The following is a 21,933-nucleotide window of genomic DNA, read 5'->3' as shown; positions in this document are numbered from 1 at the left end:
CCTAAGTCAATAGGAGTTCTGGTATAGAAATGGAGGATTCCACAACCAAATTGGAAGCAAAACTCATACAGATTAGTACAATTGAACTGGTGGGAATAACAGTCCTTATCCCTGAACTCTGAAGAACTGGCACATGAAATTACAGGGCTAGTAACAATAACTTTAAATCAATTTCAAGTCAGAGTGGTACTTCACGATTCAAATACCAAACATAATTGCTATGCTTCAAGTGGAGGAAGTGGCCCGAGCAACTATAAGCCTTTTTGTCTTAACTGAAAAGAGCACAGAGCCCTGGAAGAGAACTTGAAGCAAAGAGTATTTGAAGTTGTGGAGGTAAGGGTCCAATTAGCAGGAAAAAATCTGAAATTTACTCTAGAAGATAAGTGTTAAAGCTCTTTCATAAAATAATGGACTTTACAAAAAGGAAAATATCTCACTCTATTCACTCTGGACTTAAGAAGAACATTTGATGATGTGCCATATGGGGAATCAGTACTTTCAATAAAGAGAATAAAAGTTAGCACAAGGCTGGTATGATGATGAGGAAGATATGGCAGGGAATGCTGAAGGGGCATTGGCTGTTGGGCCCAGTTGTCTGTGATAAAGGTTAGGATCCAAATAAGCACCAAGAGCATGTTAAAGACATGTTGCTAATTAGAGCATCATTTAGTACCAAATGACTTTAAAAAAAAATACAGTTACTCTTTAAGAATTTATGCTACATGTTCAAGCATATCAGTCGTGTGACAGAAACAGACAATCCTCAAGGGCATCAGACTGTTGCACAAACATGAACCATTATGGCAAGAAAGATGGATAGAATCTTATGGTAGGAACCAACCCATCTGCCCTTAGTAGAAATTTTCAGTGCTAACAAATGGGAGCAAGGCACCCAATCTCCAGTAATTTGCATAACAACTGAAAGAGTCCCTCAATTTTACTAGCTGAACTATACCTGATCTCTACTTTGTATGCATTACAGAGACAAATGTTAATTCTGAACCAATGAATATCTTGAAATAATTCAAAGATTAACTGGAAGTTATATATCAATCACATATTAATTCACAATCTGAACAATACTTACTTGGCAGAACTAAGGGCTTTTGGAGCGAAGACCTGAAATAAACAGAGAAATTACAAAAGGTCTGAGGGAAACCTTTCTCTGAAAGTATTAAAATTGCCTATATGAAGCTAGCAATGGTAGAATGTGTTCCAGCTCACCTTTGTCCATTGAGAGATAAGACCCAAATTCAGGTATTTTAGAACTCATCTCCCACTAGTATTGACTATCAGTAATTTAACATCTGATTTAAACCTCTATTGCTTAATCAGAGGTTATAGCTTTCCCTGATTTTTGGTGGCAGTTACAGTGTTTTGATGCATTTGCCACATTTGATTTTTTTTTGCTGCTGGGAGTTTTCAAGAAATTTGAGTTTTAAAAAACAAGAAGGTTATAAAGAAAAAGAAGGCTCTCCTTTGAGTTTTCCCCATCTGTGTTCAGACTGACAAAAAGGAGTTGGTGCACTGAAATATTCAGAAGATGATGGAAAAGGCTTTTACTTTGAGGTACCACTCGGAAGAGGTGGAAGTGGGAACTCAAGGCCGGAACCTCGTCGTCGTTCTGCTGCTGTAGGTTTCTCTGTAGTTTGAAAAAGACAAATCAGAGTCAGCATTTCTTTAGAAACATTGTCCAAAGTAAGGCAGTCTCAGTAGATGAGGTGCAGCAGTGGGGCTGCAGTTACCCTGTGTCAGGCAACGGGCCCAGCTGAGCTTTCGCCTCGAGGTGCTGCTGCCTGGCACAGATATTTTCTGCCTGTGTGAGGGACTGGCTCTTGCCAGGAGCCATCTCTGCATGAGGTGCTCCTTGCTGAGCTCAGAATGATGTGCTCATGCTTCCCCTCCCTTCCCACATCTCCACTTTGAGGACTATATGGCACATTGCTGCTGCATTATGTTGTGCCTTACGCTGCCAGTAACCTCAGAAGTTTTATTGTGGCTTCTTTTAGAGAACAATGATACTCAGTTCAACTAAGGCTGGCCAGATCCAGTTCTAAACTGCTAAAACCAACCTCTCCTAAAGTAACGAGGATAAATTGGATGTGATGTTGTTTGTTTCTAAAAAGCAAAATAAATAATTTTGATAATGTCAACTTTTCTAAAGTAGTAGAAAAAATTTACCTTCATTTACAGTGAAGGTATCTCTGCAAGGCAAGCATGGTTTCTGCAACAAAACACAAAGAATTCCAATATTATGTGGCATGTCACTGCATCACTTATACAGCAAATATCTTTTTATAGTTGTTGTTAACTAGTCTACATTTAGAACTGATGGTGTCCTGTGGGGATCAAGATAGAGGGGCATGGCCATTCTGAGAAGAGCCTCAGGCTGTATGGCAATGCAGCTTGGAGTTTTGTGAAGTAGATTTAGAAAGAATCCCAGTTTGTGGGGATGAATAGATGGACAGAATAAAAATTCAGAGATGAGTGCTTTAAGGCTTCTTTTTAAATTATCCCCATGAATAGTTTATAGTTCCTTCTAATCTCAAGTCCAGAAATGAAGAGTTCATCCCAAATACTTTTGAATCAAAATTTGAATATTTTCATCTTTGTTAATCTGTACATACAGATGTCTGAACCCCTTTCTCTTTCTTTACTAAAGTTCAGACTGCCAGTTCAGCCATCAGTAAAATCCCTCTCAGCATTCTCATTCATTTTTTTCCCTCCTTCCTATTTTAAATCAAGGATAATAAACTCTTAATTTCAAAACATGTTTCCAATTTAATTTAATTGGAAATTTCAACAGTTTCTCTCATTTTTTCCCACTGTAGGTTTTGGGATGTTTCTATAAAGATGAAATACTTCTTGAAAAAAACTGACTAATTCTGATAATATCCTATGTCTTTCTTGAGCTATCATTCTTAAAATAAATCCATGTGGTTTGTATGTAGGCCTATATATTTCAGAGATGTTTCTTAATGGCCCACATTCCTTCTTATTTCTCATTTTAATTCAGTCCTTGCAGTATGTGTGTACTGTTACATTCAGGGGAGACTTATCACTTCCTACAGCTTCCTGAAAGGATGCTGTATCATAGTGGGGGTCAGCCTCTTCTCCCAGATAGTAGTAATAGGATGAGAGGTAACGGACTTAAGCTGTGCTAGTGGAGATTCAGGCTGGATATTAGGAAATGTTTCTTCTTGGAAAGAGAATGGTAGTGCATTGATACAGGCTGTCCAGGGAAGTGTTGAATCACCGCCTCTGGAGGTATTCAAGAAAAGTATAGGTGTTGCTCTGACTGATATGATGTAGACTGCTCACAGGCATTGACTGGTGGTTGGGCTGGATGATCTTATTGATTTTTCCAACCTCAATGATTCTATGATTGTACGGTATCAAATCCAAACATTAATTTAATCTAAACATTTTTTTGCTTTAGCTTTCTCACTACTATTTGGTTCATGTAACTGCACCCATGTGTTTATTTTCATAGTGCCCTTCTACTTTTTCCTGTGCCTTTATGTTGTGTCATAATTCATGATCAAATCAAGTTTGATCATATGTAAGGTTATCACTTAATTATGCAATTATAAATCAACTTACTGCTGGATTTACTGCATTAGAAGTTTTCTTTCTGTAAATTGGAGGGAGAAAAAAAAACATTGTTATTTAGCTGATACATGGAATTCATTTAGCAACTAAGCACGTGCATGCTATTGCTTCTGTACTTCAGTAAATGAAGCAAGCCAACCAGCGTTTGCCATCAGCAGCAGACAGTGAAAGGCAATGGCACTGGGATACAAACAACATTCCTCCAGAAATAATGAAAGAATAGCTTCCCTTCCTCTAAAGTCAGGGTATTCTTCATGAACTGCAATAAAAAGTTATTCCTGAATTATGATTGCCACAGACCAGGTTAGGAGTTGACTCCCAGTACAGCCAATATTAATTAGCCCTACCCACAAAGAAGTAGTTTTCTCATTATTTTTACTCACAGAGCCCTTGGTAATGGAGATGGAGCTGTTCCAGTATGAAACTTAGATTCTTGTGTATTATTGAAGCTATGATCTAGAAAAAGATATGAAATATTTAGTATGCAATATTAGCTCTGTCTGAGTAGTAGGTTTTCCTCACTACATTTCAGTGTTAACATATCAGAAGTGAAAAAAAAAAATAGCCAATGGTTTAATTTTCTTGGCATGTTTTCACTCTGATTGTACTAGAAGACAGTTTGGGAGTATTTCTTACTTGTTGCTGGCTGATACACATAACATTTACAGTGACACACTTCACTGCATGGTATGCTAAGGTCACCAGTGACATATTGACAACAAATCCTGCTCCTATCACCATGTTTACAGTACAGAATACTTACTTTCATCATTATTGTTTGCTTCATGGTCCTGTAATGGAAAAGTATGTTAGATATGACAAGAAGCAATTAAATAAAGTGGGAAGTGCATAAATTCTGTGGTTGCAATCTGTAGTAATTTTTAATTACATATTTGTATAGAGAGCATACAGCAGCCAGGATATTTTTCATAGCTTCTTCTAGGGTATTTGAAAAAATTAGCAAGTCAATTAATTTTGAATGTTACAAACTTAGGCTTTCATAGAGTATGGATAAAATTGGCCCCGAATTTTGCAGTGAGATCTTTTGGTTCATGTTTCATTTCTGAAATTGAAAGCTAAAATTTCACAGCAGACATTTTGCACTGAACTGACAGTAGTGAGCAGGCTGACTTTTCACCATCCTAGAACTCAAGCAATCCAACTCGTTTTGTAGTTTCTTCTGTAGATGCTTTCTGTTGGCACCCAGGTACTGTCCTTTAGGGGAGACTCCTTAAAGGTGTACTATGAAAAGTACAATTCAAAGAGGCATGAGTTGTTCATTTTTCCATTTTCATCCACCAGATTAATGGCTTTTCACTAATGTTGGTTACAAACATATCCATTCTCTGGTTGGAGAAATGTGATCCTCCCAGTCCTCCTGAATGCAATTCCGTTGGGGACGGCATTTTCAAGTGATAGCGTTTATTACTGATGAATTTGCTTCAGATTGGGCAAAATAACCCATTGCTACTGAAAGTTCTTGGAGTTCAGCCTTTTTTTTTTTTTTTTAAAAAAAAAGTACAGGAAGTTATTTTTTTTGGACTTTAAGCTATTTTGGGTTTTTTCTTAGACCAACACAGATGTCCAATGTACCTCTTCTATCCAAAAGAAGAATAGCCACAATTACAATATTAGATCAATCTAACATCCAAAGTTATTTGTTTCTGTTATTTAATTCAGATAATAAGACTGAAGGAATAGAAAAAAAATTAAGTTTAGCACACTCTTTAAATGGGCACATTACTCACTGTTTTTGTATGAAGGAGATTTCTGGGGAGAGGCAAAATATTCCTGGAAAAATACACACAGTAAGTTAAGTAGGATTTTTATTTGTTTTGTTTGATTGTTTGACTTAGATATACTTTTCAAGATCTAGAGAGGAGCCTTGAAGAAAATAGTTGCAAGTATACGCCACCAGGGTAGTTGTGATGCTCTGCCCTATAGAGGAACCCTTCTAGAAGAGCTTCTAGTCCTGGAATTTGGTTCCCCTGCAGCTATGTGCAGGGGACCCAAACATTGTAACAGTGTTGTGCATAACATCTACTCTTCCTTGGGCGTATGGCCTACTTGGTAGAGTGATGGCCTAGGAGTGAGACAATGTCTTGTTTTCCAAGCAGCTTCCTATATTTCTGGGTACAGAGGAATGAAAGACTGCATGCTTAACTTTTTTTCTTCTTACTAATTTTCCTCTAGAAACTTGGAATATAAATCACAGATTTACCAACTTTATACAAGCAATCTTGCACCACATCCACTACAAAAACATCTTGTTTGCAAGGGCACAGAAGCTGGTAATAGGACTTGAAAGTGATTTGCAGAGATGTTTTACCCCTGCATTGACTCCTAAGGGAATATTCAAGAAAATATTTTGGCAAACTGGCTTCAGTACAGAGGTTAATGAGGAACTTTTGTTCTCAGTTTGCCCCAACATCCCTAGCAAATCCTGGTTACTGCTTGTTGTCCAAATGCTACATAATAGGTAGAGATTAGAAAATTTTATCTCCACTCTTATTTGTTATTAATATAAACTGCTGTCAACTTACCTGGAAGCGTCCAGCTTAGGTGACTCTCTGGTCATGCTGTGCATGTGCGAGTTCTCTGCATTCTGAACACGTGTAGCAGGAAGTGGTTTAGTGAACCTAATAGTAAAATGTGAATTGAGGAAAGAAAATCGCATATAACAATAGTGAATAGAAAAGGTGACCATCCTTCTCCTGCTCTGTCCCTTAAAAATTCTATAAATTACCCTTACGTATATAAAGAAATACTACTTATTATGTTAGGGTAATTGAAATTAACATAGAAATGGATGATAATCTTTGTGTAGATATTTTAAAAAGAATTATTATGCATATCATATCTAGACGAGAAAATATATTTTCTGACAAACTTTAAATAGTATACAGACACTCATAGTAAGAGATTACCTGGTTACAGGTGGTGGTGAAAGTTCTTCCTGTAAGAGAAAAAACACAGAATTGTTTGGTTGTATTTTGATTTCATCAAAAGCATTTATATGATCATATTTATATTATCATAGCAATATCTTATTTTTATGTTGTAGTGTTGCTTCTGGTAGAACTCTGCCTGGTGATGTGCTTGAGGATGGTAGGAAGCCACCACCAATAGTCTGGCAAGCCCTGAGCACGCTGGTGTGGCCATGTGTCATATCAGAACCAGCAAGCAGGGAGAAAGTTACTGTGTCAGAACTGTCATTACTCCTTTGCCCGCAACTGTGCTTCTATAGAGAGCGTTCTCTTAAGTTGCTGCTTCCCAGATCCAATTGCTATCACATAGGACTAGAAATTTCAACCCCTTCCCAATTATTCTGTTTGGCAGACATTTTGAATTGGTTTGCCAACTTTTCTGTAAAGGAAGTGTCAAAGTGTGAAGTGAAAACAGATTTGCTCATTTTCCCCCTTTCAAAGACTGATTTTATATGCACATACACTCTACAACCACATGTTGCCCACAGGGTACAAGAATCAAACTACAGGAAAATCTTACCTCTTCTTCAGGAACCTCGTACACTTCTGTAGGACAGGGAAGAAAAATCAAGTCCTTTGGTTAGCAAAAGTACACTACATGTTACCAGAAAAACTGAACAATTTTTATCAACTCTATTTTGTGTCTGGAAAAGTAACTTGGGGAACTTGTCCCTGCCTCCTGGTTCTGTCTCCTAAACCCTCAGGCAGCCACAGCCCTGCTGCTCTTGAAATAACAGAGAACTACAGGAAGAGTCCCAGAAAGTGGGATAAACAGTCACTGTATAAAAGAGCCTTTTCTCCACCCTTACTAAATCCCCCCCACCCCAGCCTCTCAAAAAGCAAGACAAATCCCATTTCTTGCAAGCCTGAGATAGTTTGGAAAGATGTGTTATCACACCAGTGATAGTGTTTAGCCTTTCCCTGACTCAGTGAGGAAGAGATCAGATAAATCATGAAATCCAGACATTCATTTCTGTTGCACGTCCATCCTTGAGCTCCATCCTACAGAAGTATTGTAATTCACAGGTACTAAAAGAAAATCATCATCATCCTTACTTATGCCCCATTATTCAATGGAAATTCAATTTTATGTCAATCCTCATTGCTTTTATTGCTCTGAAAAGTATCCATGTTCCCACCAGGGGGAGATGTTTTATTTTTTTTTTTTTTAGAAACTGTCTGCAGTTGGCTGTTGCTTAACACTGATTTATAGAAAGTCTAACATAGAAAATAGCATTTAAAATGTCTAAGAAGCATGCCACAAATCCTCAGGTCATTTGTAAGAAACTTTTATAGCTTACGACTTGAATGCATTCTGTTCAATGCCAAGCAATTACTGACATATTCAAGGATACAAAACAACTTCAGTGAGCATAGCTAAGCAAGTATGCACATACTTACAAAAGCAAACTGATTCTTACATTTGCTTCTTTTTTCCCCTTTTTCCAAGTAAATTGCTCTTTACAGAACTTAGACAGGAACATTGTAATCACAGGGCACACAACACATCAGCCTACACAGAATTTTTCTCATATTGAATCTTGATGTGATTTTAAAATATTGAATCTTGTTTCCTCTGGTGAAATGAGATTAATAGCATTCCAAATCCTATAACTGTTTTTGCCGTATTGATCAATTTGTGTTCCTTTAGACCAGAAGTCTAAGAATAAATTAGGTTGGGGCAAATGACTTGTTCTAGTTTTATTCGTGCTTAAAGCAGATTTACCATCTAACCCAGGCAAAACAAATGGTAGAGCACTGAAAAATAGAAAGGGAATTTTTTTTTTTTAATTTCTGATATGTATTACATGGTTTCTGTTGGGAATACATCAATCATAACTTAATATTTCTCAGCCTTTGGTTATTTTGTTTCAACACCAATACAAACTCCACATACCTTGCATGTCAGAAGCAAGAGAGAGCTTTGTAGGAGTAGGGAGAGCTGATTTTGTGGGTGGCTTCATAAATCTGTTCACAGGAGCTGAAAACATAATTTACATTATATATACACATACTTGTGTGTCTATATATATATATATACACACACATATATAAAGATACCTGTGTGTATGTGTAAAGATACACATATGCATATGTAATTTAGAAATAAGTTACTATTACAGTAAGAACAGACACTAAGCAGGTGCGAATGATGGCCCTGAACAAATTAACTGAGGCAGGATACAGTTCTCATTTTAAAAGGGAAACATCGCTCAGTATTCATGCCTTGATAAATAGGTCTGATACTGCCATTTATGTCAGAGAGCAGAATTAAGCACTCTTCTGTTTACTTTCACCTTTGGACTGTGATAATTTAACTCTCCAGCTAAATATACTTAAAATACAGAAGTAGAAAATTAATCAAAGTGTCTTTATTTACTGCAGATCTAAAAAGGCTTGTTCTTGTTTCCCTTGGCACTTCAGCTGACAGAATTTTAATGCTGTGGCTCCCTTGGTTAAGGAGAGAGATCACACACCATGAAAAGCTTCCTGATTGTACCAGGGATGGACTTTGAACTCACTGAGTGAGAGAGCAAGAATTATATACAAGTTCTGCGCCTTATCACAGGCCAAAGGAACCAACTGCCTCTTTGCAAGTTCTTTAACAGCTGCACCTCCACTCCCTGAATGCTAGAAACAACCATAAATGTGATTCATTTTTTCCCCCCCACCGTTGTTTCTAACAAAGTAATAAACAATTAGCTTAAATATCTAAAACTCACGCTTCACAGGTAGCGGTGCGCTGCTTTCTGTGGGTTCAATATAGTTATCATCATTGTCGACTGGTACAATGTAATTATCCTATAAGAAACACAGGATAAAAAAAGTCTACCAGTTAAACCTCCATTACATCAGTGAACTGTTGCTCACAGCATCTGCTATTACACAGTGACTGCTGCTATCATTATTTACGGATAGGATTCCCAAGACTGAAAACCCTTTAGCAAACAATCCCAGTTCTGGACTGGTTGATAAAGCCCTCACTTCCCTTTGGTCCCAGAGTAGTGTTTGAGGTTGTCCTCTCCCCTCATTGCCTGCAACTTGTGGACAGTTATCCACTAATAACCTGCATGGCACTTACAGATCACTGTTTGTGATGTATCAAATATTTTGTACCACAGGGGCTAATAAGGACACCAGCCTTTGGCATTGCAATGTAGTCTACTAGGGTCAGTCATTTAAACTGTCAGAATATGTTTGTGCACACATATACATATAAATGTTACCTCATCATCACTGCACTCCCTTGGTTTCGGTGGTAATTTTGGTTTTGCAGCAGGAGATGGCAGGGATGGCTTGGATGGTTTCTTTGGTCTGGGCAAGGCTGAACTGGGTGTGCTTGGAAGAGGTTTGTTGATGGGAGGAAGCTGATGGTGACTGTTGCGATTGTCTTTTAAATATGGAAGAAAAATAATTTTAGTCAAAATTGCTCATTAGCCTCTAGACAGTATTTTGCTACCTATGCAAATAAGTCTGTACTGTGGTTGCAACTAGGGAAAAAGGCAGACCTGAGTGTCTGCAGGTCCTGACAGTGAGATCCATGTACCAAGTGGTCCCATTTATTCCTCTGGGTAGCAATCCAGTGCTCCAGAGCAGGTTGCAGTCTGCCTAGACATTGACTGTTGTACAAACAACTGCTTAACTCTTGGGGAAAAAGCGGTGGCCAGGCGTTATGGTTTATTAGTTAGCATATCCTGTGCCAGCTTGTGAAAGAAAGTACGAAAGAACTTTCCTGTACTTTCCTGTACTTTCAATACAGGAAATAAGAGAGCAAAGGGTAGGACTGAAACAAATTATGCCAGGTCCTCTACAGTGTCATTTTAGAAATCTCTCCTACACAAAGAATAGGAAGGTGGACTGTTTATGAGCTTCTGGAAGTCCATATATGGCATTACAGAACTTCAGTCATTTTTCTGTATCCAATAGCAGTCTGAACAGCAGCCATCATGCTGATGCTTCTTTTCCTAATGGTCCAAATCTTTGCCTAACAAAAGGTCACTTTCATTCATGTCTGTGCCACCTGCTTATGAAAAAAATCCAAGTACAAAGAAAGAAAGCTTTTATGATAGATTGGTTTAAGTTAAACTTTGCTTCATCCTGTTTTTTCAAGATATTTATCCTCAGTAATAATCTTGAAGGAAAATACAGAATGAATATTTGGGCTGCTTTTTTTTTCTTAAACTGATTTTGGAATGACTGCAATAAGGATTAAGTATGGTCTCAGGTTAAGTCTTATGTTTTTAATCTTCAAAATGAACTCTCACACTAAAAATGCAAAGGAGCAAGGAGTTAACTTGGTGACATTTCTCATACTTTTGCTCGAGTTCTGTGGTTATTAGATGCTTACCGAATTCTCTAGGATGTTATATTACAACTCTAAGCATTTCTAGCAGCAGTACTAACCTGTTTCATGCTGTAATAAGAAATCATATCATGTGAAAGCTCAAGACCTGATTGTCAGAATTAAAAGCAAACTTCTACTGAAAGTATAGGGTGGCCCACTTGAAGCTACTTCTCTCTTTGTACTAGTAAATAAGCAATTATCAAGCTGATGTAGCCAACTTTTCCATACCTACCTGCATATTCACCTCTAGAAATAGGGAATGAGGAGGGAATCTTCTTTTTTTCCTGTTCACTTGGAGGTGGTTCATAGCTGTCATCAGGATTCTCCTCACTGGGGACCACATACATCTCAGAGTCAGAGTGACCATCTGGATTTTCATAATCACTGTCCTAGAAAGACAGAACTTCCTATTTCTCACTTCGTAACACACTTACCACTTCATAGCGGAATATGACACAAATATCCTTGCAGGAGTGCAATTAACTAAATTACGAGAACACATCCCTGAAAGGTCAAGTTATCCTCTCTAAACAAGTAGGCATTTCAGCTTGTTCCCCCTCTCAGGAAGGAGATAGGTCACCTCAGGGTGACACTTGTATGGTATGGCAATTACTTTATGTGGCACAGGACCATGACTTGCTGCATTCTAACACGCTCTAAAATTTTATCATAAAAATCTCATTTTTAGAAAGAAAAGTCCTCTTTAGAGTACAAGATCCTAGTTTCAAAATTGTTCAGTTTGAGACGTCAGTCGCATTAACAATATTCATTCATTAGTTCATAGCTATCCCTGACAGCATTTCTCACATGTAACTAAGTTGAACATGAAAAAAACTAAGGTAGCCAAGAGAATAAATAATGCAGATGTAATAACACTACTGAAAAATTATCTTGTGTAAGTTAAACCAGAATCAGATGACTCAAAACTAAATATTTATTATTGCTTGTGCTGAACTTGTAGCTACAGTAACCTCCTACACTACCCCAAGAGATGTACTTACAAAGTCATCTGACCATTGTTCCTCTTCATTGTCTGCATGTTCTAAACCAAGCATAGAGTTACTTAAGGAGGTGGAATAGTGAACATAAATGTTTATCTTAAGCATAGATAGAAAAAAAAAAAAGCAACCCAAAACCTACATATTCAATTAAAAAAAGAAGTGACATTTTCTTAAATGGTTCATGTATCACATTAATAGTACCAAGAAATTCTGCTGTTAGTTAGTTTTCCCCCCATTTACTTTTACATTACTGTTTCTGTTAGAGACAAACAGGTTCTGAATTCTCTTCTATCTATAGAGCAGCCTACATGTAGAAACCTGATAAATGCCAATTTTCAAAGAGTTTGTTACTTTTAACTCATATTGGGAAAACTTCTCATGCCTTTCTTGTCTCTCATTTTATGTGTGAGCTACTTTCAGGGCTATTGGTAACAGTATGCTGGAAATGTATAACTGAGATGCTGTTAGGTATATAGGTACCAAGTATACACAGACATGCAGTTTAAATTCCCAGTAATCCAGACTTACCTGAAGCATAATCCCTTTGTGGTAGTCTTGGAGGAGGTTTTTTTTTTAGTCTGTAAATGATAATAATTGAAGTTAAGATCTAATAAGCAATATTCACTAGAAAGAAATATTAGCCAGGCACACAAAGAAAGCCAGTAACAAAAGATACCTGCAGAAATACAGATTATTGTCAGAGATGCTTAGCAAACAGCTACAGGAGAATGCTTTGAGAAGCTAGAAACAGATAAGAAATTAGAATCTAATCTGAGATTCTTTTCCTAAGAACATGTTTTAAAAGAACAGCTTCCTTGACCACTCACAATCCTCTCCATTTCCAGGCAGAAACTGATAACAAAGACGTGCATGCATTCGACACCTATCTTGAGATCAAAATCTGTTTAAGCTCACAGTTTCCTAAGACTAAGGCATAAGAAAGTGGTGATTACTCTTCAGCTATGTTCTATAAATACCACTGTGCATGAACTTTATTTTCTGACTGGTTTTAAAACGTATACCAGATCTCGCAGGGCCAGAATCTGATTCTGTTTCCACTTGCTATTACATTATGGTGTTATGCTCCTGCTTAGGTAAATACTATTACAATGGTATTTGCAGTACCAAGGGACTCAAAATATAGTTTGTAGAAGTGCTGAAAGGATTTTTGTGGCTATACATATGTATATATGTCTATTTGTGTTTGCTCAATTGCAGCCGCCCACAGAAGAAACCAGATTACATAGTCTGTATATCAATTATTTCATTAGTGTTCTAGCATTACCCTAAAATAAATTAAAAAAAAAAAAAAAGAATTCTTGTTCACAATCAAAACAGATGATGCAGGTATGACGTTAGAGGTCAGACTGATGTATCTGAAGCAAAAACAACTCTGCTTTTTGTAGCAGAGTAAAACAGTACAATTTACATTAAAAGAACTCTTCACAGAGATTTCTGAACACAGACAGCTTCCCTGATGAGACCTCACCATATTACTACATCTTCCTCAGTGGCTTTAATTGTTCTCTAATCACACCCCAACAAGGAATTTCTTTGATGTTACACATATGCAAAAATAAATAAATTTACAAACCACCAACCTCCATAAAGAACTTAATGTTTTCTTGTGACCTCTGAGCAATGCAATATCTATAAATTTTACTTTATTTAAGTAAACTTGTAAATCTAAAGTAAACTAAGTTTACTTAGTAAAATCTAAAGTAAAAACTAAGTAAATCTAAAAGTTTAGTTAAGAGATTCAACAGTCAATATTTAAGTCTCAAGCATGGTGCCTAGCTGTCAATGACCAGATGACCACATTAACTTGGGGTGGTGGCACACCAGCACTAATGCATCCGCGTACAAAACTCTTACTATCTTTTATCAGAAGAGTTTTGGCTGTTGTGTTGAATTTGTGAGACTTGGATGCTCAGATGGTCACAAAAAATGCTCGTGTATGAATCAATGAGTGAATGGTATAGTCACTACTAAAGCTAAAAAAAAAAAATAATAAATATGTTATATTCATATATATATTCATATATTATATATAATATTCATATATTATATAATATATAATATATTTATATATTATATTTATTATATATAGTGTATATATATGTATATAATAAAAATACAATAAAAATGTATATAAAATGTATATATATATATATAATGGATATATATGTGTGTGTGTGTGTGTATATATATGTATATTTATTATTATAATATATATATATATATAGGAACCCAGCACATTATTTCAGAGTATTTATCCATTTTTGCTCATTACTAAACTATTTGAAGACCTCTTCTTCCTTCTAGTCTTTAGCTTCCCATAGCACAAATAAACTTAGTGTACAAACAGTCTAGGAGAAAGCATTCTCAACAGCACTGCTGCTGTATTTGTCCAGGTTAGCACAGGCATGTTAGAATGAAAAATCCAGGGCCACTGCCAGGGCAGATCTTGAGTCTTCAAGAGGGCAGATCAAAATCTAATCAAGTACTAGTGATGTGTCTATCCTGAGTTGTTCAGAGACAGTGGATGCTTGAAAGATAATGGAACTAAAGCAAGTAAGAGGCTCTCTGGGCCACAGCGTGAAGCATGTGGCCTAAGCCACATTACATATTTTCAAACTGCTAAGCAAAAACTTCAGCATTGTGTCCCAGGCCCTGCAAATCCTGGCAATGACCCTGACAGAAAATGTAAATATGTTACAACAAAAGCATACAAAGCACAGAACAGAGCTGTGTGTCTCAGCAACCTAACATGCCATTGTGCAGATCTGAATTAGCATACCGATCCCAAGTATCTTTCCCAGTTTTGCAAATTAAGGCCACTTGTTCATTTTGGAACCTGAATGTCAATAGAAGAGAAGAAATCATGTTTCTGTCACAACGCTGAGGTAGTTCACAGCCACATCTGTATGTGTTAGAATCATTTCAAACTCATATCCATTTAGATTATTCCCATCAAACCAGAACGGATTATAAAGTGCCAGAACTGAAACCTAGATTTCCTTTGAAGTCAACTGGAGCTTTGCTTCATGTAAGCCATCATTTCACCCACTGAGCAAACCACAGTGCAAGCTGAGAAGAGAATCCCTACGCCAAGGAGCTGACACCTTCCTATTTCAGATACTGATGCATTTATACACAAATGCTTGCAGAGCAGCAATTGACTCACTCTGTCCTGTTCCTCTGAATTTAACAAAGGACTGATAGAACCAAATGCCATCCACGTGAAAATACATTTTTAAGTAGAAAAGAGGACGATTTCCTAACGTATCTTGTAACAGTAATAACAAGTTATAGTAAATGCAATTTCCAAATGAAATATTCTGGTGGTACCCAGGTCTGCACTTCAGTTACAGATGGTAGACCATCTCTGCACAGGCTTTAATAGAAAACAATTAATTCAAGTTTCCATAGAGCATAATAGGGCCAGTATTTTCTATTGAATTTTAGGGAAATAAATTATCATCTACGGAATTTGAAATACATATGAAAAATTTCATTTCCAAAGATCTCCTTAAAATCCAATTGCATTTTTGACAGTATGTTAATGGATGTTTTAAAACCAATGTAATATCTTACTATATTACTACATTAACTTCAACAAATAACTGGATAGCATTTGAGGCATTTCATTTAATTGGGTCTGAATGCTACTCACACAAAAGCAGATTTGCACTGCACACTGATTTTTAGCAAATAAATTATTTTGAGAGCAAAATGTATTCTAAGATTTGCCCTTTGCAGCATGCCAAGATCGATCCAGCAAAGCATATAGGCACATGCTTAATTTTACTCCTGTAAGGAATCCTCTGGGAATGGCAAGTATTATTTAAACATGCTTCAAGTTAATCACACATTTTGTGTTTCCCTGTATTACATGAAGAATTTAAAAGTTGTCTGTAGTAAAAGTTTGGGGTTTTTTTGCTCTAACAATGCTTTCTTACAAACTACAATCAGAAAAGCAACAAAATATACATAGCAGAAACGCTTTATGTAAAGGACTAAGTTCTCCTTCAGACTTAATTACTCACTGGTGTATTTGCTCACTCCCCCTGCTAATAAGAAGTGACTACAGACTGCTCATTTACAAGAGCCCTTCACTTTTCCTGCTGTTAGCACAGAGCCTACCCGCTTCATAGGGAATGTTTTATTCCAGCTAGAACTTACAAAAATTGTATTGCCACGTGCCCCATTCTTTATTCTACTTTGGCTAAAACCTATTGCTGCTTCTTCAGCTTGAACATAGTAATCCTCTTTGACATCATGATCTACTCAGCAGCTGGGGCTCCAGTATTGTAAACAGGGCAAGCAGGTGAATGGCGGCCTGTGAACAATATTTGTATTGATGCTGTCAGAACACTTCGAGTTTGACTGGGGAATAAACAACAGGACCTTCTAAGCAATGAAGGAATTATCTGCAGTTTTTTTTTTCCTTGTTACCACATCCGTTCAGGCAGCTTCCCACAAAACTTTAAGCAGCGTGGATGGTAGACATCCATGGTAGACAGGTGGACTCCTGTTCCCCTGCATCTTAGAGCCAAACTAGATTGCAGCGTGAGAATTTTGACACAGGAACTTCTATTACCTCTCTCCACCATCAAGAGTCAACCGAGATTTCAGAAGTGTCTCAACAAATGTCGTTAATAAATTAGTCAGCTTTCAAGACTACTTGTTCTTCCCAATTCAAAAGCAAAGACTTACAGTGTATGTGTTGCCAATGGCAGCTTTGGGTTTGCAATAACTAAGTACAGTGCTTGACTTCTTCCAAGTTTTCTCCACTACTAAGGTTTGAACTTGAGCCAAAGCAATTTATATTTTTCTAGTTCATAGACAAAGTCCAAATCTGCATTTTTAAAGCAGTTTTTAATACTATTTTTCCTGCTTCAGTCACATTTGTGTCTTTGACATGTAATAAAAAAAAAATCATATAATTGACATAGAGGAAGTGATAAACTGGATGGCCACAGCTTTTATTTATTTATTTTTAATAGAAAAATCATCTATTAAAATTAAAAAATCCCCCAAAGGGCACACAGGAGGAACACAGCCAATTTTTGTTCTGCAAAGCTTGGTGTCTCTTTATACATACCCTTATCAGTGTTATCAAATCATGGCTTTATTCTAAGTCTCATTATGCACTGGGTTAAAGATTTGAGTTCTTAAGTCAAGTGCAAATGTGAGATTCTTTTTATAGTAAGTTTTGAATTTCATAATTGCAGACGGGATTAATAGGACTCAGATGCAGTGTAGAGGATTCAAGAAGATTATTTTATATATGTATATATACATATATATAAATATATATAATATGTATATTTATATAAATATATATATATATATTTATAAGTCTCAATTTGTATTCTCACAGCTGGAAGATGTGGAATCTGAGCTTTGTGCTGCAGTCATACATTAAGAGTTTTTAAGTCTGTTCTTTTCATTGATTTTTTTTTTTTAATCTTGAGAGAATCAAAGAATTGTAGCCTTATGCCAGCTACCTTGTATCTGGCATTTAACAATGGCACCTCTGACCTTCCCAGCTTCAGTTACATTTAGTTCTTGTTATTTTTCCCTTGTCCTTCCCTGAGAGTAAAAGGGGAAGGACGTGTAGTCAGAAGTACTGATGAACAGCAGAATTCGTGTCCAGGCAGCTAAAGACAATCAAGAATTCACACCGCATGACAGTGATTGAAATGAACAAAAGAGGATAAGTAATGAGAGGGAAAGATGTCTCAAGAATCTTACTGATATATCTAGTGTAACAATCAGAGCATGCCTGTGGACCGAGGCAGAGCTGAGGTAGAGGCCTTAAGGAGGATTGCAACCTAAAGCTTCTGTTGGGGGACTGTGTGCTGCTCCTGGAAGCACATTCCACCTCCTCTGCTTAGGAGAGCAGATGCCCCATAGACACCAACAGCTTTCCAGAGCTCTTGCACAGCCAAACTGGGCTAATCCCAACTGCCTCATATATATCTAAAATTGTTAAAATCATGTTTGTTCTCCTCCTCAAACTGAACTATCATGATCACTCTAAGAACAGTTTTAAGAAATATTTATACCTGTCTTTTATGTATGAGAATTGCATGTCTAGAATTAAATGTGGTCATCCTGGAGCACTGTAGATACTATGTACTAATAAACTTTTAGAAGTCCTTAGTACTCAATGGCTCATGTGAATAAAGACATCTGAATGAGGAAATCACATTAAAGTGGAAGTTCAGTGCAAATGAGTTTTGCATTAAGTGTGCTAAACAGCTTAAATAGATGTTTGACTGGAAACAGTGAATGGGGTATTCATCTGACAAGGATGCAGAATTACTGGAATTTCCACATATAAGACAAGTATATTTTATGATACTTCTGTTTACATGACATCAGTATTTATGCCGTTTAGCACTTTCTACTGAGATAAGGATGTTAGGTAATTTAGGTGATTGTTGTTCTAGGTGACTGATATACAGGAGAACATAACATTTTTATGGGAATTCTATGATGCCTGATCAGTTGGTTCAAGGCAGAACTCCAATTAAAGCTTAACTGCAGCAGGTAACTTAAACAGTGGCCTAAGGAAAAGCTACAATAATTCTCAAAACACAGACAACAAAAATGCGTTTTATCTAAATACTGCTTTTCAGTGCTACAACACAACCTTCCTTTGGAGGCCCGTTCTACAGTTACTGTGGGAAGCTTTTAATAATGATGACATACTGCATGTCACAGTATGGAATGAATTTCTTTAAATACACTGAAATCCTTCTATCCTTCTAGCATAATATGGTCCCATCACCACTAGTACAATGTTATAGCACATTAATCTGACTTTTGCAAACAGAGAAAACTAGGAGTAACATTTCAAACTTACTTTTTGAATTTGTTTATTATCCCACTTTCATTTTTCTTGATATCGTGTACCATCTTTTGAAGCTTCCTGTAAAATGTTAAAAACCAGCATTAAGATTACCATGTAGTTGAATAATACAAATTAAGAAAAACACAGGAAATGTAAGCAATAATTTTTCATGCATCAAAAATGCTTTATGTATACACAGTAAGTAGTTCAGTTGCTAAAATTGTTTGTGTATGAAGGTTTCCTTCCTTTTTAACTGAGCTTTTTGTCATGATGTGTTATCCTTCTCCTTTATACAGTTCAGTGTGGTTTAAATCATCAGTCTAAGCAAATGCATCAAGAAAGGACACAATTGCCTAAGCTGATAGGTTAGAATATTTCAATATTAGCTCATTGTTCAGAGCTGACTTTACAATATTCCACAGCAATACGGGGAACATTTTCCCATTTAAAAGAGTCATTTTTATCAATGGACATTTACCTAATTTACCTAATACAATGCTGAATATATAATGGGGGGAGGAAGGGAACACGACAAATTCAGAATTCAAATTCAGCCTCAGAATCTGAAGAGCCATTGGAGTAGCTCCAACTCTCAGCTGTGAAAGCTTGTGACCTCAGTACTCCAGTACTTACATGAACTGATATCTGGAATCAAATATAGTTTTTACTCATCAGCTGCACTGACCTCATTGAAATTTGTAATCAGGTCAATTTAAAGTTAATATCCCATTTTTGTTTTTTATTCAGCAGGTATCAGTTTCTAATGCCTCTTACCATTTTCATTTAGGGAAAAACGTTACTGAAATGAAGGCAATTTCAAGGAGCACTGATACAATTTATTGCAAAGCCTGATTTTTATAGTGAAACCTAATAGAAGGCTGAGCATCTTTAAAAAGTTCCTATTATTTTTTTTAGTTTCTTCATACAGTTTATGTTTGTCTTGTTACCTAAATTAAGGTATCCTGCATTACAGCCAAGATGAAAGTTTCATATTAGCCAATAAAGAAGCAAAAAGAACTTTCAAAAATTCTGCTTTCTACTCTTTTCATCATGAATTGTCTATGCCAATCTCATCGTCTTGCCTATCTCATCTCTGATAGAAAGTTAGACTACCAGACAAATGTTGGAGTCTTTGCTTACAAAGACAAATAAAAACAAAGTTTTCTTGCCATTATTTAAAGCTTTCTTTAAATTTGAAACCATAATATGCAGAAGGTTGAGTAACAAGTCAAGCTTTGGTTAAAAAAAAAAAAAAAAAAGAAAAGCTACATTCCATCTCTGTCTTTGGCAATTGGAGTTCTTCAATATTAAAATAACTTTTTCAAAGGAAATTGGATTTAAAAGATAATGTCATGGCTCTGATACACAAAGGATATTCCTAGAACCTAAAGATTTGCATGACTTTCCTTGAAGAGCAATTCAACCTATTTCTTTTAGATTCTCAACTAATAAAAAAAAATAAGAACTGAAAAGTAATTTACTAACGTGTAATTTTTTCTTCAAAGCTCACACTATTAATTTACAGCAAAAAGATATAATGCTAAGTACTGATATTAATAATAATAATATTAAATTGTTTATAGATGTTGAAAAACAGTGCCCAGTAAAAATACTTAAAGCAATTTAATGCAATAAGGCACTACATCTATGAGGAAACCTGGGTGATATAATGAAATTCATTAAATCTCAAATGTTGACTGAAGATCTCAGATCCTCTGCTTTTTTCTGTCATTTGTTTTTTCCTTTCCTCCCTAATAAATTCAGTTTCTGGTCATGCTTGAAATATCACAAATAACCATCTTCTACAGTTGACTGTTTCTGTTTTGTGCCCCAGCTGGCACCTGGCAGCGCCTATAAATGAAAAGTAATGAGGAATGAAAAGAACGAGAGGATATTTAAATGGTTTAGTTCTAGTTTGGGAAGAATAGTTGCTTGCAGGTGTTTGTGTCCTTTTTGAACAGTCTTGGCAGTCCTTCAGGAGAAATGCATGCAAGAATCTGTTGTTTTTCTTCTGGTACGTATGGGTTGATAGAGATAGATTTTTGGTTTGGCCCATTCTGTAGATTTAAATCTGAATGTTGCTTATTGTTAATCTCTGACATTCATAACTCCATGAAAATAAAGTTATGGCATTATTCTGAAAAGAACAAAAAAGGAGAAAAGGTGTTTTCCCATGTAGCTGAACTGAAACAAAAGCTTATCTAGATTTGCTTATTCAAATTCCTGAAGCCATTTAATTTTGTAAGTAAAAATTGTGATAAATTAGGGGATATCTAACACATACTTGTTATTTCCTCATTTCTTAAAGTTGCATAGCTCTCACATGAGTTGCTGCAACACTTAGTTTGTTGCCCCGGACAGCTTGACTCAAACTGAGCCTGTGAGCACAAGCAGGTAACCAATGTACTGTTACAGTGACGAGTGTAGTAAGTCATCACATATGGATTATCTTCAGTTCAAGTGGGACACCATTTGAATCATTAAGTTGAACAAATTGCAAAAACCAGTTCAGTTAGTGAACAAAAGCTGAGTTTTCTTGATATGGAAGCTGATATGAACTTACAGATTGTAAGTTTTCCAACAATCTGTCTGACTGGTGATTTTAGAAGGACAGTAGAAAAGATGACAATCAGGTCACAAAGTTGGAATTTCCTGATCTTAGGGGCCTGAAAGTCGTTCCAGAACAATGAAGAAAACAAAGTATGGAAAGTCATCTATACACTGAGTATTTTGCATGGATCTATGCATCTGATTGGCTCTTACACTTTTTGTCTGTCTCTCAAATACTTTACCTAGGAAAAATAGCTCAAGAGGTTCCTTGAAGGAGGAATTGGACAGGACAGCCTTTGGAGTATCTAGGACATGCAGTCCACCATGGCCCAATGTAGACAGCCTTTGTTTGCTTCAAATACAGAGCTATAACATAATTCACAGCACTTCTGAGTCAGGACCTTGTTAACAACTACTGCTTACTCTCCAGTTGTTCTCCTGGATTAACAGGTACTGGAAACATTTAAGAACCTCAGTCAGCTAATATTAAAAATTAAGATAAACAATGCTAGTTTTATCTTGCACGGCAGTTAAGATATTTAAGAGGTCAAAGCTTAAGAATTATTTCTTAAC

At 36.3% G+C, this 21,933-nt stretch overlaps 1 protein-coding gene across 6 annotated transcripts in view; it reads right to left on the bottom strand.

Annotated features, from left to right (window-relative positions):
• BLNK (B cell linker) overlaps nt 1-21,933 on the bottom strand; it is a 94,276-nt gene that overhangs the window by 7,717 nt on the left and 64,626 nt on the right. For 4 of the 6 annotated variants that reach the window (XM_042818539.1, XM_042818541.1, XM_042818542.1 and 1 more), the window contains 18 exons: nt 18,823-18,888; nt 14,746-14,802; nt 12,474-12,523; nt 11,946-11,986; nt 11,177-11,333; nt 9,827-9,990; nt 9,323-9,401; nt 8,497-8,580; nt 7,120-7,145; nt 6,540-6,568; nt 6,156-6,251; nt 5,361-5,403; nt 4,376-4,403; nt 3,996-4,068; nt 3,604-3,634; nt 2,182-2,224; nt 1,564-1,642; nt 1,088-1,119 (listed from right to left, as the gene is read on the bottom strand). In XM_042818539.1, the coding sequence (XP_042674473.1) occupies nt 1,088-1,119; nt 1,564-1,642; nt 2,182-2,224; nt 3,604-3,634; nt 3,996-4,068; nt 4,376-4,403; nt 5,361-5,403; nt 6,156-6,251; nt 6,540-6,568; nt 7,120-7,145; nt 8,497-8,580; nt 9,323-9,401; nt 9,827-9,990; nt 11,177-11,333; nt 11,946-11,986; nt 12,474-12,523; nt 14,746-14,802; nt 18,823-18,888 (1,178 nt within the window). The remainder of the gene's footprint in view (nt 1-1,087; nt 1,120-1,563; nt 1,643-2,181; nt 2,225-3,603; nt 3,635-3,995; nt 4,069-4,375; nt 4,404-5,360; nt 5,404-6,155; nt 6,252-6,539; nt 6,569-7,119; nt 7,146-8,496; nt 8,581-9,322; nt 9,402-9,826; nt 9,991-11,176; nt 11,334-11,945; nt 11,987-12,473; nt 12,524-14,745; nt 14,803-18,822; nt 18,889-21,933) is intronic. The other 2 variants (XM_042818540.1, XM_042818544.1) reach the window with 1 other exon arrangement.

Source organism: Centrocercus urophasianus, unplaced genomic scaffold (assembly GCF_019232065.1).
Source record: "Centrocercus urophasianus isolate 14NV4802_14NV808 unplaced genomic scaffold, USGS_Curo_1.0 seq_17, whole genome shotgun sequence".
In the NCBI taxonomy this organism is placed as follows: Eukaryota; Metazoa; Chordata; class Aves; order Galliformes; family Phasianidae; genus Centrocercus; species Centrocercus urophasianus.
Note: the sequence above shows the minus strand (reverse complement) of the source record. Positions and strands in the feature narration are given on the sequence as shown.